This window comes from Mercenaria mercenaria, chromosome 15 (genome assembly GCF_021730395.1).
Source record: "Mercenaria mercenaria strain notata chromosome 15, MADL_Memer_1, whole genome shotgun sequence".
NCBI classification, from domain to species: Eukaryota; Metazoa; Mollusca; class Bivalvia; order Venerida; family Veneridae; genus Mercenaria; species Mercenaria mercenaria.
The window spans coordinates 38369151-38386843 of NC_069375.1; the positions used below are offsets into that span (position 1 = coordinate 38369151).

The window sequence follows — 17693 nt, forward strand, 5'->3', positions numbered from 1 at the left end:
AGAACATGTTCTGGAAAAAATATCACAGTATTTATCGATAGGTGACTTGGTTAAGATAATTTACAGTTTTACTGACATACCTGTTTGTTACATATATTTCCTGAGCCAAAACTTTCAAAATGTATGACACTGTTTTCAACTTGAAAGTCAGCATCTGAAAATGATACAGTCAATGTCTACTAAAGGGAGACAAATATTAAAATAACAACTGTTAAATCAACATTTCACAAAATGTTAGCCCTAGGAATCTAGTCTAATAATTTCAATGTTCGATTTCTATTGGTAAATTGAATACAATTGATAAAATTGACACTTAATCTATACTAATAAACAATTAACACTTAGTGCAAAACTAATGTGATCTGATTAGAACTGAAATTAATGAACACTTTTTGTTGAGTTTAACGTCAAACCAACACAGTAATAGGCCATTTGTCAAGTTTCCAGCTTTGATGGTTGAAGAAGATCCCAGATGTCCCTGCATGCATTTTCATTGCAGTCAGGCACTTGGGTAGAACCACCAACCTTCTGTAGGCCAGCTGGAAGGCTATCTTACATGCCCGAGTGAGGCTAGAACCCACATCCGTGAGGGGCAAGTGATTTGAAGTCAGCGACCTTTACCACTCAGCCACAGAGGCCTCGAAATTAATGAACAAAGCTTTACCAGCAGACTTGAGTGGGCATAGAGAAATACCATTAATCCTCCTTGCTCAATTTGGCCAAAAGATCAACAAAGTCTCCCAATTTACAGACAGTTCACCTTAAGAATGGGTAATTATCCCCTAAGATGATTGTTATTTTTCAATTAATGTCAAGAAAATTAATGCAAAAAAATGCAAATCAATACTACATAATTTTGAAGAAGAAAATACAAACCGGTTCCTCAGAGGCATCAGACAGGTCTTTAAGCAAAGGTCCACATAGGCTTGGCCAGAAATGCACCCTGAAACAATAATATTTATCAAATATCAACCAGATATGTATATATAATGCTAGTTGAACTGCTACTATTGAACATGAAGTAGTCCATATATAACTATAAAATACACCTGGATTTTCTTTGTTTATATTTGTGTAACGTAACAGTTAACATGGTCATGTTACATGTACGGCATGAGTGCCCAATTTTCATGATTTTGCTAACCTGTACTATTTTTAAAGCAACACCTGAAAATTGCTTAATGTTTCATGTTCCATGTTTGCTTTTAGATGTTACTCAATTTTTACCATGGACATGATAAGACAATTTGAGTTTGGTCTGTAAAAGTCTTATGGGATGGTTTTTCACGTCTTCACAACTCCACAAAGTTATAGCAGCTACAACAGCAAGATTTAATTCATTAAAACAGTCTTTTTATGTTTCCTTTAACTGACTGGGTAAAATAGCATAAATAAATCACTGATATACTTGAAAAATACCTTTAAAAGATATTTTCTACACCCAAGGACATACATTCTTCAGTTACAATCACAACAAGCATTTCAAAAAAGTATTTTTAATTTAAGTGAGGTTTGTGTTGGAAGAAAATCTTACTTTGCTCTGAGAGCTGCCATGGCTGTTTCTCTCATCCCCACCCACAGTGCTTGTATGAAGTTGGTGCAGGCACACAGCAGGTCTGGTGGACACTGGTATGAGCCCTGTTTCTTGAAGAGCATCAGGTCTAGCACAGTCTGCAGGCAACTTGTCCTTCCAACCAACACATCCTGTTCCAACAAAGAGAAATTTAATTATAGGGTAAAGTCTGTATAACAGCAGATTCAAGAAATTTCATAGCTCATCACAATGACCCTATTAAGGCTCAAAGGTCTAAGGCTAACACATCTGGGCCTGTATCCATCAAGGATTGAAGTCCATAACTTTACACTGCTAATTTTCCCTTTTGCTCTCTCATTATTAAATTCTCACAGAATGTAATAAAACTTTGCGTAAGGGTTTCTTCTCCACATCTAAGCAAATGTTCTGTGGCATATACAATTTAATAAACAGATTTTTTTCAAATTAAATACCTGGCTTCTTAAGTCTAAAGAATATGGGCCAAGGTTCTCAGAGATATGGGCCAAGGTTCTCAGAGACTGTCTAAAGAAAATGGGCCAATGTTCTCAGAGACTTGTCTAAAGAATATGGGCCAAGGTTCTCAGAGACTGTCTAGAGAAAATGGGCCAATGTTCTCAGAGACTTGTCTAAAGAATATGGGCCAAGATTCGCAGAGACTGTCTAAAGAATATAGGCCAAGATTCTCAGAGACAGTCTACAGAATAATTATGGGCCAAGATTCTCAGAGACTGTCTAGAGAATATGGGCCAAGATTCTCAGAGACTGTCTAAAGAATAGGGGCCAAGATTCTCAGGGACTGTCTAAAGAATATGGGCCAAGATTCTCAGAGACTGTCTAAAGAATATGGGCCAAGGTTCTCATACTGTCTAGATAATATGGGACAAGGTTCTCAGAGACTGTCTAAAGAATATGGGCCAAGGTTATCAGAGACTGTCTAGAGAATATGGGCCAAGATTCTGAGAGACTGTCTAAAGAATATGGGCCAATATGCTCAGAGACTGGGTAGAGAATATGGGCCAACATTCTCAGAGACTGTCTAAAGAATATGGGCCAAGATTCTCAGAGACTGTCTAGAGAATATGGGCCAAGGTTCTCAGAGACTGTCTAGAGAATATGGGCCAAGATTCTCAGTGACTGTCTAAAGAATATGGGCAAAAATTCTCAGAGACTGTCTAGAGAATATGGGCCAAGATTCTCAGAGACTGTCTAAAGAATATGGGCCAAGATTCTCAGAGACTGTCTAAAGAATATGGGCCAAGGTTCTCAGAGACTGTCTAGAGAATATGGGCCAATGTTCTCAGAGACTTGTTTAAAGAATATGGGTCAAGGTTATCAGAGACTGTCTAGAGATTATGGGCAAATGTTCTCAGGGACTGTCTAAGGAATATGGGCCAAGGTTCTCAGAGACAGTCTAAAGAATATGGGTCAAGGTTATCAGAGACTGTCTAGAGAATATGGGCCAAGATTCCCAGAGACAATCTAAAGAATAGGGGCCAAGGTTCTCAGAGACTGTCTAAGGAATATGGGCAAAGGTTCTCAGAGACTTTCTAAAGAATATGGGTCAAGATTCTCAGAGACTGTCTAGAGAATATGGGCCAATGTTCCCAAAGACTTGTCTAAAGAATATGAGCCAAGGTTATCAGAGACTGTCCAGAGAATATGGGCCAATGTTCTCAGAGACTGTCTAGAGAATATGGGCCAATGTTCTCAGAGACTATCTAAAGAATAGGGGCCAAGGTTCTCAGAGACTGTCTAAAGAATATGGGCCAAGATTCTCAGAGACTGTCTAAAGAATAGGGGCCAAGATTCTCAGAGACTGTCTAAAGAATATGGGCCAAGATTCTCAGAGACTGTTTAAAGAATAGGGGCCAAGGTTCTCAGAGACTGTCTAGGTAATATTGGCAAATGTTCTCAGAGACTATCTAGAGAATATGGGCCAAGGTTCTCAGAGACTGCCTAAAGAATATGGGCAAAGGTTATCAGAGACTGTCTAGAGAATATGAGCCAAGATTCCCAGAGACTGTCTAGAGAATATGGGCCAATGTTCTCAGAGACTGTCTAAAGAATATGGGCCAATGTTCTCAGAGACGTTTCTAAAGAATATGGGCCAAGGTTATCAGAGACTGTCTAGAGAATATGGGCCAAGGTTCTCAGAGACTGTCTAAAGAATATGGGTTAAGGTTCTCAGAGACTGTCTAGAGAATATGGGCCAAGATTCCTAGAGACAATCTAAAGAATAGAGGCCAAGGTTCTCAGAGACTATCTAAAGAATAGAGGCCAAGGTTCTCAGAGACTGTCTTAAGAATATGGGCCAAGGTTCTCAGAGACTATCTGAAGAATATGGGCCAAGATTCTCAGAGACAGTCTAGAGAATATGAGCCAAGATTCTCAGAGACTTGTTTAAAGAATATGGGCAAAGGTTCTCAGAGACTGTCTGAAGAATATGGGCCAAGATTCCTAGAGACTGTCTAGAGAATATGGGCCAAGGTTCTCAGAGACTGTCTAGAGAATATGGGCCAAGGTTCTCAGAGACTATCTTAAGAATAGAGGCCAAGGTTCTCAGAGACTGTCTAAAGAATATAGAACAAGGTTCTCAGAGACTGTCTAAAGAATATGGGCCAAGATTCTCAGAGACTGTCTAGAGAATATGGGCCAAGATTCTCAGAGACTGTCTAGAGAATATGGGCCAATGTTCTCAAAGACTTGTCTAAAGAATATGGGCCAAGGTTATCAGAGACTGTCTAGAGACTATGGACCAATGTTCTCAGAGACTGTCTAATGAATATGCCCAAGGTTCTCAGAGACTGTCTAAAGAATATGGGCCAAGATTCTCAGAGACAATCTAAAGAATAGGGGCCAAGGTTATCAGAGACTGTCTAGAGAATATGGGCCAAGATTCCCAGAGACAATCTAAAGAATAGGGGCCAAGGTTCTCAGAGACTGTCTAAGGAATATGGGCAAAGGTTCTCAGAGACTTTCTAAAGAATATGGGTCAAGATTCTCAGAGACTGTCTAGAGAATATGGGCCAATGTTCCCAAAGACTTGTCTAAAGAATATGAGCCAAGGTTATCAGAGACTGTCCAGAGAATATGGGCCAATGTTCTCAGAGACTGTCTAGAGAATATGGGCCAATGTTCTCAGAGACTATCTAAAGAATAGGGGCCAAGGTTCTCAGAGACTGTCTAAAGAATATGGGCCAAGATTCTCAGAGACTGTCTAAAGAATAGGGGCCAAGATTCTCAGAGACTGTCTAAAGAATATGGGCCAAGATTCTCAGAGACTGTTTAAAGAATAGGGGCCAAGGTTCTCAGAGACTGTCTAGGTAATATTGGCAAATGTTCTCAGAGACTATCTAGAGAATATGGGCCAAGGTTCTCAGAGACTGCCTAAAGAATATGGGCAAAGGTTATCAGAGACTGTCTAGAGAATATGAGCCAAGATTCCCAGAGACTGTCTAGAGAATATGGGCCAATGTTCTCAGAGACTGTCTAAAGAATATGGGCCAATGTTCTCAGAGACGTTTCTAAAGAATATGGGCCAAGGTTATCAGAGACTGTCTAGAGAATATGGGCCAAGGTTCTCAGAGACTGTCTAAAGAATATGGGTTAAGGTTCTCAGAGACTGTCTAGAGAATATGGGCCAAGATTCCTAGAGACAATCTAAAGAATAGAGGCCAAGGTTCTCAGAGACTATCTAAAGAATAGAGGCCAAGGTTCTCAGAGACTGTCTTAAGAATATGGGCCAAGGTTCTCAGAGACTATCTGAAGAATATGGGCCAAGATTCTCAGAGACAGTCTAGAGAATATGAGCCAAGATTCTCAGAGACTTGTTTAAAGAATATGGGCAAAGGTTCTCAGAGACTGTCTGAAGAATATGGGCCAAGATTCCTAGAGACTGTCTAGAGAATATGGGCCAAGGTTCTCAGAGACTGTCTAGAGAATATGGGCCAAGGTTCTCAGAGACTATCTTAAGAATAGAGGCCAAGGTTCTCAGAGACTGTCTAAAGAATATAGAACAAGGTTCTCAGAGACTGTCTAAAGAATATGGGCCAAGATTCTCAGAGACTGTCTAGAGAATATGGGCCAAGATTCTCAGAGACTGTCTAGAGAATATGGGCCAATGTTCTCAAAGACTTGTCTAAAGAATATGGGCCAAGGTTATCAGAGACTGTCTAGAGACTATGGACCAATGTTCTCAGAGACTGTCTAATGAATATGCCCAAGGTTCTCAGAGACTGTCTAAAGAATATGGGCCAAGATTCTCAGAGACAATCTAAAGAATAGGGGCCAAGGTTCTCAGAGACTATCTAATAAATAGGGGCCAAGGTTCTCAGAGACTGTCTAAAGAATATGGGCCAAGGTTCTCACAGACTGTCTAAAGAATATGGGCCAAGGTTCTCACAGACTGTCTAAAGAATATGAGCCATGGTTCTCAGAGACTGTCTAAAGAATATGGGCCATTCTTAACTCTATGTTTCAAACTTCAAAACATTGTTGAAAACCGACCAAGGTCCTGATCACATCCTCACATCAACTACAATTTGTAGGTATAGTTTTTGGACCTAATGGTCAAACTTGTCATAAAAACTTAAGATACAAAACTCTTACCTTATTTGCATCAGAGGGCTGTGTTGTCTGGACATTGAGGAAGAGTTCAATCAACCCTGGCTGGGTGTCCACACATACTGACAGCAGTTCCAATATACCTGTCTTCAAACTTAGATCCTGTAATACACAGCATAATGAACAATACAGAGTTGTCACTTAAGTTTTACATGGTATGTCTGTCCACACAAACCTGTATTAAGCATTCATAGAAAGGAGCAACACAATCTGGCTGCTGCAGGCAGGTGGCTGCTTAAGACGTTTAACCCTTACCCTGCTAAATTTCTATAATGGACTGATCCATCATTCACTTTGGGCAAAACCATTGATTATTTGAAGGGGTGTTTGCTGAAAATTTACTGACTGAATAGCGAACAGTGCAGACCATGATCAGACTGCACGGATGTGCAGGCTGATCTTGGTCTGCACTGGTCGCAAAGGCAGAATCACTTGCCACCAGCAGGCTTAAGGTTAAATTAGAACAAGAGCACCGCCTTGCGGATGCTGACGCTCATCTGATTTTTTTTGTGTAATAGAAATATTGTCCTACCCATGATTTTCTAAGTCTAAAAAGGGCCATCATTCTTGCAAAAAGCAGGATAGAGTTATGTTTCTTGATGTACAGTGTCCACTTATGATGGTGAAAAACTGTTGCAAGTTTTAAAGCAATAGCTTTGATAGTTTATGAGAAAAGTTGACTTAAACATAATACTCAACCAAGAAAATGATTTTCTAAGTCCAAAAGGGGCAATAATTATTGCAAAAATCAGGATGGAGTTACGCTGCTTGCTGTACAGGGTCAGCTTATGATGGTGAACAAGTGTTGCAAGTTTCAAAGCAATAGCTTTGATAGTTTATGAAAAAAAGTTGACCTAAACATAAAACTTAACCAAGAAATCTGATATTTTCTAAGTCCAAAAGGGGCCATAAATCTTGCAAAAAGCAGGATGGAGTTATGTTTCTTGCTGTACAGGGTCAACTTATGATGGTGAACAAGTGTTGCAAGTTTTAAAGCAATACCTTTGATAGTTTAGGATAAAAGCTGACCTAAACATAAAACTTAACCAAGAAAACTGATTTTCTAAGTCCAAAAGGGGCCATAAATCTTGCAAAAAGCAGGATGGAGTTATGTTTCTTGCTGTACAGGGTCAACTTATGATGGTGAACAAGTGTTGCAAGTTTTAAAGCAATACCTTTGATAGTTTAGGATAAAAGCTGACCTAAACATAAAACTTAACCAAGAAAACTGATTTTCTAAGTCCAAAAGGGGCAATAAATCTTGCAAAAAGCAAGATGGAGTTATGTTTCTTGCTATACAGGGTCAGCTTATGATGGTGAACAAGTATTCCAAGTTTCAAAACAATAGCTTTGACAGTTTGGGAGAAAAGTTGACCTAAACATAAAACTTAACCAAGAAATCTGATATTTTCTAAGTACAAAAGGGGCCATAAATCTTGCAAAAAGCAAGATGGAGTTATGTTTCTTGCTATACAGGGTCAGCTTATGATGGTGAACAAGTATTCCAAGTTTCAAAGCAATAGCTTTGATAGTTTAGGAGAAAAGCTGACCTAAACATAAAACTTAACCAGGCAACGCCGACGCAGACGCCGACGCCGACGCCGACAACCGCTCAAGTGATGACAATAACTCATCATTTTTTTTTCAAAAAATCAGATGAGCTAAAAAAAGAGTCAACTTGGGAAGCTTGCTGAGTGGCTGCTTAGGACAGGTGGTTGCTTAATACAGGATACCTCTACAGCAGGTTCAACTGTACATGGAACAGGGACCTCTATTAAAAGGAAACCATATTCATGCATTGCAATAAGGGATGTCAACGAATACCAAAACTGGTATCCGAATATTCGGTTAACCATCCGAACGAATATCCGGATATTCGTTCCCGCATATAACCTCTTTTTTCTGATGACCTGAACGTATTTATATAACGGCTTATGATGTTTTTCTAGTACCAGTCGTACTTGTAATATATTAGCGGTCGCCATTTTGAAATGGAAGAAAGGTAACTCTGACAAGATTTTTCTACTTTCGGTTTAGATTTATTATGCAAATTGGAAAGATTGAATTGTTTGATCAAACAGGACTAGCTTAGATGACAATTATGTTTCGCACACCTGTCGGGTATGTGTCATTACCATGGTGACTGTGTATTACGTTTTGACACGCTATTTACGTGACGAAAAATTACAATGCTATGAACATGAAAATAAATATTTCAGTAATGTGTATGTTACCACCGAATATTCGAATACTTAAATAAGATCCAAATATTCGGACCCGTGACCGAATATCCGGATATCCGTTGACATCCCTAATTGCAATAGAAGAAAACACAAGTATTACATACATGTATAAGAACTGGATAGGAACTATAAGTTTTTGCCCAACTTAACACTTCTACAGCACTTGTTTATCAAGCCAAAGACACGTGACATAATACTCCATCCAGTCACATAAAACTAGTACAGTCCTACAACTATCCTCTAAATGCAGAGTGCCAAACAAGGATGCTACAAGTATTATTTTTAGCTTGACTATTCAAAGAATAGGTTGACCTATCACACTCACTCATTCCACATCCCCATTTGGTAAAGTTTTTGTACGCAAGATGTAATCTTAGTAACCACTTGTTGGAATGAAACTACAAACTCATTCTGTGTGGTGATCTGACATGCACTGCATAGGTTTCATAATTCTTTTTTGCTTTTTCTCAAAGTTATGCCTCTTTTTTGGAGTAAGAAAGTTTTCGTCAAGATTTTGATATAAGCTGGTATCTCAGTAACCACTAATTGTATTGGAATGAACTGAAAACTTTTATTCACTGTGATGATCTGACATGAAATGTACAGGTTCCATAACTCTGTTTTGCATTTTTACAAAGATATGCCCCTTTTCAACATTATTTTTATTAAGTTTTTATATGTAAGCTGATATCTCGGTAATCAATTGTGAGAGTTGAATGGAACCATTCCACATTTGTTCAGTGATGACAGATCTATGATAAGTAATGCACAAACACAAAAAAGTTGTTTTTTTTTTCTCACAAAGTTCTGCCCCCTCTTTTACTGAGCCATTTTAGGTGGAATCTGTTATCTCACTTTGCATCATAACAGAGGAGTTCTATGTCTCAATATTGCTACCCCTTTTGTTTTATTTATGTCTTTAACTAGTGATAATGCTTTTTAATAGTCAAGCATTGCTGTTATCCGACAGCTATTGTTTTCTGAAAAAAAATCTAGTTATAAATGGCCAGGAACTGAATTCTGAGCTCTCGCGTGGCACGGAGCCAAAGCTTAGCTGTTGTGAGTTCAATCAAGGTCAAGTACAGCTGAACTTCATTTGGTCGAACTCTATTGGACAAGCAAAATTTTTCCAAGTTATCGGTAGTATGCGCCATCTAAAAATATACATTATAAAGATGTTTTGCTGGGACCCGACAATGAGTTTGAGCATAGGGTGGTACACGAATTATCTGAGTTGGAGCAAACAAAGTCTGGACTGTAATCAAAACATGCATACCTCTGTTGCTGAGTGTAACCTCATTAGGTAGATATCCCTTATAGCCTCCCCTTGTCCACCGAGACATGCCAGTATAGACATAGGTAATACCACAGCCAGTCTACGCAGGAACAGTGTTGCTAGCTTTGGTAACAATGGGTTCGTTCTATGATAAATGTACTCTGCAATTAAAAAAACAACAGGTCAATATAAACAGGTAAAAGCTACTCCTCACAGTTGGGGGAAAATTTTACACCAAGTTTGTCATCAGATGTATATATCACAGTGAAAAAAGAAAACCTGAGTGAAAGTGTTAGATATTTGTAAGAAAGGATGCAACAAAAGCGTTGCAACTGTTTACTCCATCTGCACAATATTCTTGTTAAGTTGCTAGGATATCCTGCAAAGTTCATATGTCAATAAGTTTGTGAAAAGTGTGAAGGTGTCGCTTTAATGCACTGAAAGCATATTTTACAATAATAAAAGCCATTTATTTAGACAGAAGAAAAATTAAACCTCAGTAGAAGCATTATCTGGCACTCTGTGACTCGAGAGTGGGCGACTTGAGCGAAATAGGCGCTTTGGAACTTCAAACTTCGCTCAAAACTAACCTCAAAGCGAAATGCAAGTCGCCAGATTTTCTTTGATATCCGCATTCGCTAATTACTGCCAGCCGGACTGTTGACAATTTGCACTGTGTGAAAACGAGTGTTGAATACACAGAGACACACGCCGAAAGCAAATTTAAGCTCCGCCTACTTCAGGTACTTACGAGATTTTCCCGAGAAGTGTGAAAGCGAATCAAATTATCCGATACACCAGAGTCGATTGTGTTTAGCCAATTAGCCTTGCGGTTACGTCTTTAATTGTCAACATGTTCGAGAGCAAAAAAAAAAAAATGTTTTTATAAAGAAATTGCTGATTATCCATGCGATTAATTGGAATATTGTACACAATTATTTGTTACCTATGGTAAAAGAATGACACGTATGTTGTATTACCTACGTTAGATTGATTTCCATCAATGAACTGATTTGAATTCGTATTTCTAGTTAACACAGTTTACTTTCAGTTTTATACGAGCCAGATATTGTTACCGAGGTGGTGACTCGGTGTTAACAGGGTCATTTTGAGTGACCCTGGTGTTAATAATAAATACTTCATACAGATATCATCAAAAATCGGCAGGTTAGATTAACAGCATCGGCTTGAATTTTGAAAACGACTTTTTTCAGAATTTTGTAATGAAACAATAACCACTGTATGGGAAATGACCTAACTAAGAAAATGAATGGTCACTTCAATGTTTTTATTTAGAAACAAGAAAATTACAGCCGCCTTTCGTAGCACTCAACAGCATTGCGGTAGGAAAAGTCTTCCCACTTCTCTCTAAAGTCTCCCCACTTCTCCCTAAATCAGCTGGAGGGAGAAGTGACTTCTCCCAAAAAATTGGACCTAGCTAGACCCCTGCAATGCAAACAGCTAAACACTAGAGCTGACAACTGGTTGTGTCACTGGGATCAGCCGGTTTCCCTACTTGCTATTACAAATGTAATATGCTGATTCTGGTACCTGGCTGAATGTGAAGTTAATGCAAGCTCTACATGAGAGAACTGATCATACAACCTAGATCAGCTGGGACCCTACCTGCTATTACTGCAACAATATGTTGGTTCTGGTACCCAGCTGGCTGTGAGGATAATGCAACCTCTACTGGTGACAACTGATCATGTGACCTCAGCAAAAGCAGACGGTTCATCACGGAAAATCCAATCTGTATCAACTGCATGAGATCCTCTCCACTGCCCTCAGTTCGACTGTAAATATTAGTTTTTCATGAAGATATGTGAAAAATCTTCACTTTAACTAAGATTGTGAGGTCATCTCATAATGCCAAATACTTCGGTGGAAGCTTAAAGCATTCAATCCAGTAGTTTCTAATATATCAGCTTACATGCAAAACTTTCACCATAATTTCCACATTAAAATGGGGCATAATTTTTACAAAATGTAAGCCAGTGTGTTTTCTGGTTTAAGTAATAACCTGATGAGGCTGAAGGTGTAGAGCTTGAAGGCATTCGGTAGCATTGTTTTTAATATACCATCTTGCATGCTAAACTTTATCAAAAATTTCTAAATTAAACAAGAGCACCGCCTTGCGGGTGCTGACGCCCATCTGATTTTTTTGTATAATAGAAATATTGTCCTACCCATGATTTTCTAAGTCTAAAAAGGGCCATCATTCTTGCAAAAAGCAGAATAGAGTTATGTTTCTTGATGTACAGTGTCCACTTATGATGGTGAAAAACTGTTGCAAGTTTTAAAGCAATAGCTTTGATAGTTTATGAGAAAAGTTGCCTTAAACATAATACTCAACCAAGAAAATGATTTTCTAAGTCCAAAAGGGGCAATAATTATTGCAAAAAGCAGGATGGAGTTATGTTGCTTGCTGTACAGGGTCAGCTTATGATGGTGAACAAGTGTTGCAAGTTTCAAAGCAATAGCTTTGATAGTTTAAGGGAAAAAGTTGACCTAAACATAAAACTTAACCAAGAAATCTGATATTTTCTAAGTCCAAAAGGGGCCATAAATCTTCCAAAAAGCATGATGGAGTTATGTTTCTTGCTGTACAGGGTCAGCTTATGATGGTGAACAAGTGTTGCAAGTTTTAAAGCAATAGCTTTGATAGTTTAGGATAAAAGCTGACCTAAACATAAAACTTAACCAAGAAAACTGATTTTCTAAGTCCAAAAGGGGCAATAATTCTTGAAAAAAGCAAGATGGAGTTATGTTTCTTGATGTACAGGGTCTGCTTATGGTGGTGAACAAGTATTCCAAGTTTCAAAGCAATAGCTTTGATAGTTTAGGAGAAAAGTTGACCTAAACATAAAACTTAACCAAGAAATCTGATATTTTCTAAGTACAAAAGGGGCCATGAATCTTGAAAAAAGCAAGATGGAGTTATGTTTCTTGCTATACAGGGTCAGCTTATGATGGTGAACAAGTATTCCAAGTTTCAAAGCAATAGCTTTGATAGTTTAGAAGAAAAGCTGACCTAAACATAAAACTTAACCTGGCAACGCCGACGCCGACAACCGCTCAAGTGATGACAATAACTCATCATTTTTTTCCAAAAAATCAGATGAGCTAAAAATGACATCGTTTTGAAAATCTGTTAGTCAGTGTTATGTATCCTGATCTCTGCGATCATCTAATAAATTTTAATGCCCAAGGCTTTTTTTTTTAGTTTGACAGCATTTGGCCTAATTGATTTTTTAGGAAATCTGTTTACATGCAAAACTTATTCCAGATTTTTAAGTTTAAAAGTGGTATCATTTTGACAATAATAAATTATGTTAGCCATTGTTGTCACCTGACCTCTGAAATCATTTAATAATGCCACAGACTGAAGTAGAGCTTGAAAGTTCTAGAATTTTCGTGGATTTCGTAGTTGAGTCAATCCATGAAATTTAATCCCAATGAACAAATAAAATTCCCATTAATTTTATGTTCAAAACTTGAAATCCACGAATTCATATCCCCACGAAATTGCCGTTTTGACCAAAAGCACAAAATTTCATGCCCACGAAATTAAATGATTTTACAGTATTCGAATTTTATTAGACTAAACTGTTGATAAGAAGCTATACCTAGACTGCTGAGCCAGTAACATTTCTATAGGTTCTACCCCTGTGGCTATAATCTCCAGTAAGGCTCTCCCAGCTTCTGTAAACAGTAGACTATAAACACACAACTTCTGTATATGTGGCCTGAAATCAACACAAATTCATTATAAATGTGCAACAGCAATATGCAAGAATATACTGTGAAGCCATTAATATTCCTAGGGGACTAACGTTTAGGGGTTTTGAGCTTGCATCGATATGCAAAATTCAATCCCAACGAACATACAAAATTCCTATTCATTTTACCTTCAAAAGTTGAAATCTATGAATTTAAATTCCCAGGAAATACCTGTTTTGGCCTAAACCACAAAAATTTCATGTCCACAAAATTAAAAGATTTCGCATTGATAAATCTTATACGGAGTTGCAAAATGGTAAGTTAAACATGATTTTTCAACACCTATATTAACACATGTTGATAGTCGGTTATAGGTATGTTTCTAAGCTTTGTACCAGTATCAACAGAGGTCAATAATATGTAAAGAAGACAGTCTGAACAAACAAGAGCTGTCCGTAAGACAGCCAAGCTCGACTATTCGAAATATTGTCACAGAAGCAGGAAATTATTACCCAAAATGTTAAATATCAAAAGAGTTTTAAGTTCGAAACGGGACATAGTTTGACCAAAATGCATATCAGAGTTATGGGACTTGATGCTATCAACTAGTTAAATAACCCCGAAGAAACATGTTAAGTTTCAATTCCATATCTGCATTAGTTTTGGAGATAGTAACTTGCATGTAAAACTTTAACCAGAATTTTCTAAGTCCAAAAGGGGGCATAATTTGCTCAAAATACATGTTAAGAGTTATGGAACTTGACCCAGTGAGGTTGGTAACTGACCTAGAAAAAGAATAAATAAGTTTCAAAGCTATATGCCTTTTGGTAATAGCTGTATGACTTGCACGCAAAACTTTAACCAGGATTTTCTAAGTCCAAAAGGGGGCATAATTTGCCCAAAATACATGTCAGAGTTATGGGACTTGATTCTATCAACTAGTTTTATAACCCCGAAGACACATGCGAAGTTTCAATTTAATATCTGCATTAGTTTTGGAGATAGTAACTTGCATGTAAAACTTTAACCAGGATTTTCTAAGTCCAAAAGGGGGCATAATTTGCTCAAAATACATGTCAGAGTTATGGGACTTGGCCCAGGGAGGTAGGTAATTGATCTAGAAAAAGGAAAAATAAGTTTCAAATCAATATGCCTTTTAGTAATAGCTGTATGTACTTGCACGCAAAACTTTAACCACAATTTTCTAAGTCCAAAAGGGGGCATAATTTGGCCAAAATACATGTCAGAGTTATGGGACTTGACCCAGTGAGGTAGGTAATTGATCTAGAAAAAGAAAAAATAAGTTTCAAATCTATATGCCTTTTAGTAACAGCTGTATGTACTTGCAAGCAAAACTTTAACCAAAATTTTCTAAGTACAAAAGGGGGCATAATTTGGCCAAAATGAAGGTTAGAGTTATGGGACTTGGTGCTATCAACTAGTTTTATAACCCCGAAGACACATGTGAAGTTTCAATTCAATATCTGCATTAGTTTTGGAGATAGTAACTTGCATGTAAAACTTTAACCAGAATTTTCTAAGTCCAAAAGGGGGCATAATTTGCTCAAAATACATGTTAGAGTTATGGAACTTGACCCAGTGAGGTTGGTAATTGACCTAGAAAAAGAATAAAAAAGTTTCAAAGCTATATGCCTTTAAATGACAGCTGTATGTACTTGCATGCAAAAACTTAACCAAGGTGTGACGCCGACGCCGACGCCAGGGTGAGTAGAATAGCTAGACTATTCTTTGAATAGTCGAGCTAAAAAGTAGAAATTATTTCTTTTTTAATTAATTTTCTATTGGAAGTTGTGGCAGTTTTTCTTTTAAAGCTGAAGGCAGAGAATTTCATGCCCTTCAACCTAATCCCTTTGGTCAAAATATCAATGAAAATATATCAACCCAGAATCTCAGAACTTGTATCAGCAATAGCTATTTGACTGTAACTTCTAGCATAAATGAATATTAACAATCGGTTGTAATTCAAAACAAGAGGGTCAAGATGGCCCTAGGTCGCTCACCTGAGTAATACACCATAACAGTGTAAACATGTTTTACCTAGTGATTTCATGGAGACAAATATTCTGACCAACTTTCATTAAGATTGGACCAAAACATGCAGCCTCTCGAGTGTAAACAAGCGTTTTCTTTGATTTGACCTAGTGACCTGGTTTTTTACCCCACATGACCCAGATTCGAACTTGTCCAAAATTTCATGAAAAGAAACATTCTAAGTTTCGGGAAGATTGGAGCAAAAAAGTGCCCTCTTGAGTGTATACAAGCTTTTCCTTTGATTTGACCTAGTGACCTAGTTTTTGACCCCATGTGACCCAGATTTGAAATCATCCAAGACTTCATGATAAACATTCTGACCAAGTTTTATGAAGATAGAAAAAAAATGTGCCCCCTAGAGTGTAAACAAGTTTATTCTTTGATTTGACCTGGTGACCTAGTTTTTGAACCCACATAAAATTCATCCGATATTTCATGCAGACAAACATTCTGACCAAGTTACATGCACATCAAATGAACAAGAGTGTTAACAAGCTTTTCCTTTGATATGACCGGGTGACCTAGTTTTTGACCCCATATGACCCAGTTTTGAAATTGGCCTAGAAATCATCAAGATAAACATTCTGACCAAGTTTCATGAAGATAGGGTCATAAATGTGGCCTCTAAGTTGTTAACAAGCTTTTCCTTTGATTTGACCTGATGACCTAGTTTTTGACCGACATGACCCAGTTTAGATCGAAGCCTAAAGATCAACAAGATAATCATTCTGTGCAAGTTTGTATCAAATCAAAGCATAAATGAAACCTCTATATGGCTGAAAGGGCCAAAATAGAAAATTTTACTCTAGAACCTATGATGGAATCTAGCCGGCTTTCGAAAGGAACCGAGATCTTATTGTGACTTAAGTTGTGTGTAAGTGTGGTTAAAATCAAATATAAAATGTCACTTCTATCATGTTCACAAGGTAAAAATTAACAAATTTCGGCTCTTTCAGGGGTCAATCAGGGGCCCTAACTCTGGAACCTATAATTGGATCTGACTGATTCATCATGGAATCCAAGATTTATTGTTGTTGAAGATATTTTGCACGTTTGTATAAAATCAAACCATAAATGAAGTCTCTATATGGCTGCAACAGCCAAAATAGCAAATTTAAGGGGATATAACTCTATTGATGGGATCTGGCCAGTTTTCGAAAGGAACCGAGATATTTTGCTAATACAAGTTGTGTGCAAGTTTGAATAAAGTTGATTGCAAAATGTGGTCTCTATCGTGTTCACAAGCAAAAAATAGCAAATTTTGGCCCTTTAAGGGGCCATAACTCTTGAACCGATGATGGGATCTGTCCAGTTTTCGAAAGGAACCGAGATATTATGCCAGTACAAGTTGTGTGCATGTTTGATTAAAGTTGATTGCAAAATGCGGTCTCTATTGTGTTCACAAGCCAAAAATAGCAAATTTTGGCCCTTTAAGGGGCCATAACTCTAAAACCCATGATGGGATCTGGCCAGTTTTCGAAAGGAACCGAGATATTATGCCAGTTGTGTGCAAGTTTGATTAAAATTGATTGCAAAATGTGGTCTCTATTGTGTTCACAAGCCAAAAATAGCAAATTTTGGCCCTTTCAGGAGCCATAACTCTGGAACCCATGATGGGATCTGGCCAGTTTTCCAAAGGAACTGAGATATTATGCCAATACAAGTTGTGTGCAAGTTTGATTAAAATTGATTGCAAAATGTGGTCTCTATCTTGTTCACAAAAAATTGTGGACAGACGACGGACAGGACAATAGGGCGATCACAAAAGCTCACCTTGTCACTACGTGACAGGTGAGCTAAAAAGTTTTGGCAATTGTTAAAACTTTACTACTTAATACAACGGTATCAGATTCACTCTTGTACTGAGTTTGTCTTCTCAACAGTGTTAATACACATAAATGTTGTTGTTTTTTTAATATTGTTTTATAATGAAAAATATTTCCCATTGATAAATCTGCTAAAAATCTATACTTGCTTTTCAGAATTTTTCTTCTCCTTGGAAAGTCTGAAGTTGAGTATCTTATGTGCAATTTTCAAACATTTATGCCCTGAAAAATAAAGACATGTGACATTAAAGAAATGTTCAATTTTCGGACAGTTTCCTTTGTTTGTGATGTGTTTATCCTGTTTCAATCAGGTTAAAGAGTCTTCAGATGATTTTGGGTAAATGTCTAGCCTTTTTTTAGGGTAATAAATTATCACAATTTGTTATAATGTAGAC

The 17693-nt window shown here is 37.6% G+C and overlaps 1 protein-coding gene across 2 annotated transcripts in view; it reads right to left on the bottom strand.

Annotated features, from left to right (window-relative positions):
* The window catches only part of LOC123555468 (nucleoporin NUP188-like), a 75118-nt gene that overhangs the window by 21445 nt on the left and 35980 nt on the right, over nt 1-17693 (bottom strand). For both annotated transcript variants that reach the window (XM_053525052.1, XM_053525053.1), the window contains exons 22-29: nt 17448-17520; nt 13327-13446; nt 11324-11493; nt 9698-9858; nt 6164-6280; nt 1535-1704; nt 877-943; nt 81-154 (exon numbers count right to left, since the gene is read on the bottom strand). In XM_053525052.1, coding sequence (XP_053381027.1) covers nt 81-154; nt 877-943; nt 1535-1704; nt 6164-6280; nt 9698-9858; nt 11324-11493; nt 13327-13446; nt 17448-17520 — 952 coding nt within the window. The remainder of the gene's footprint in view (nt 1-80; nt 155-876; nt 944-1534; nt 1705-6163; nt 6281-9697; nt 9859-11323; nt 11494-13326; nt 13447-17447; nt 17521-17693) is intronic.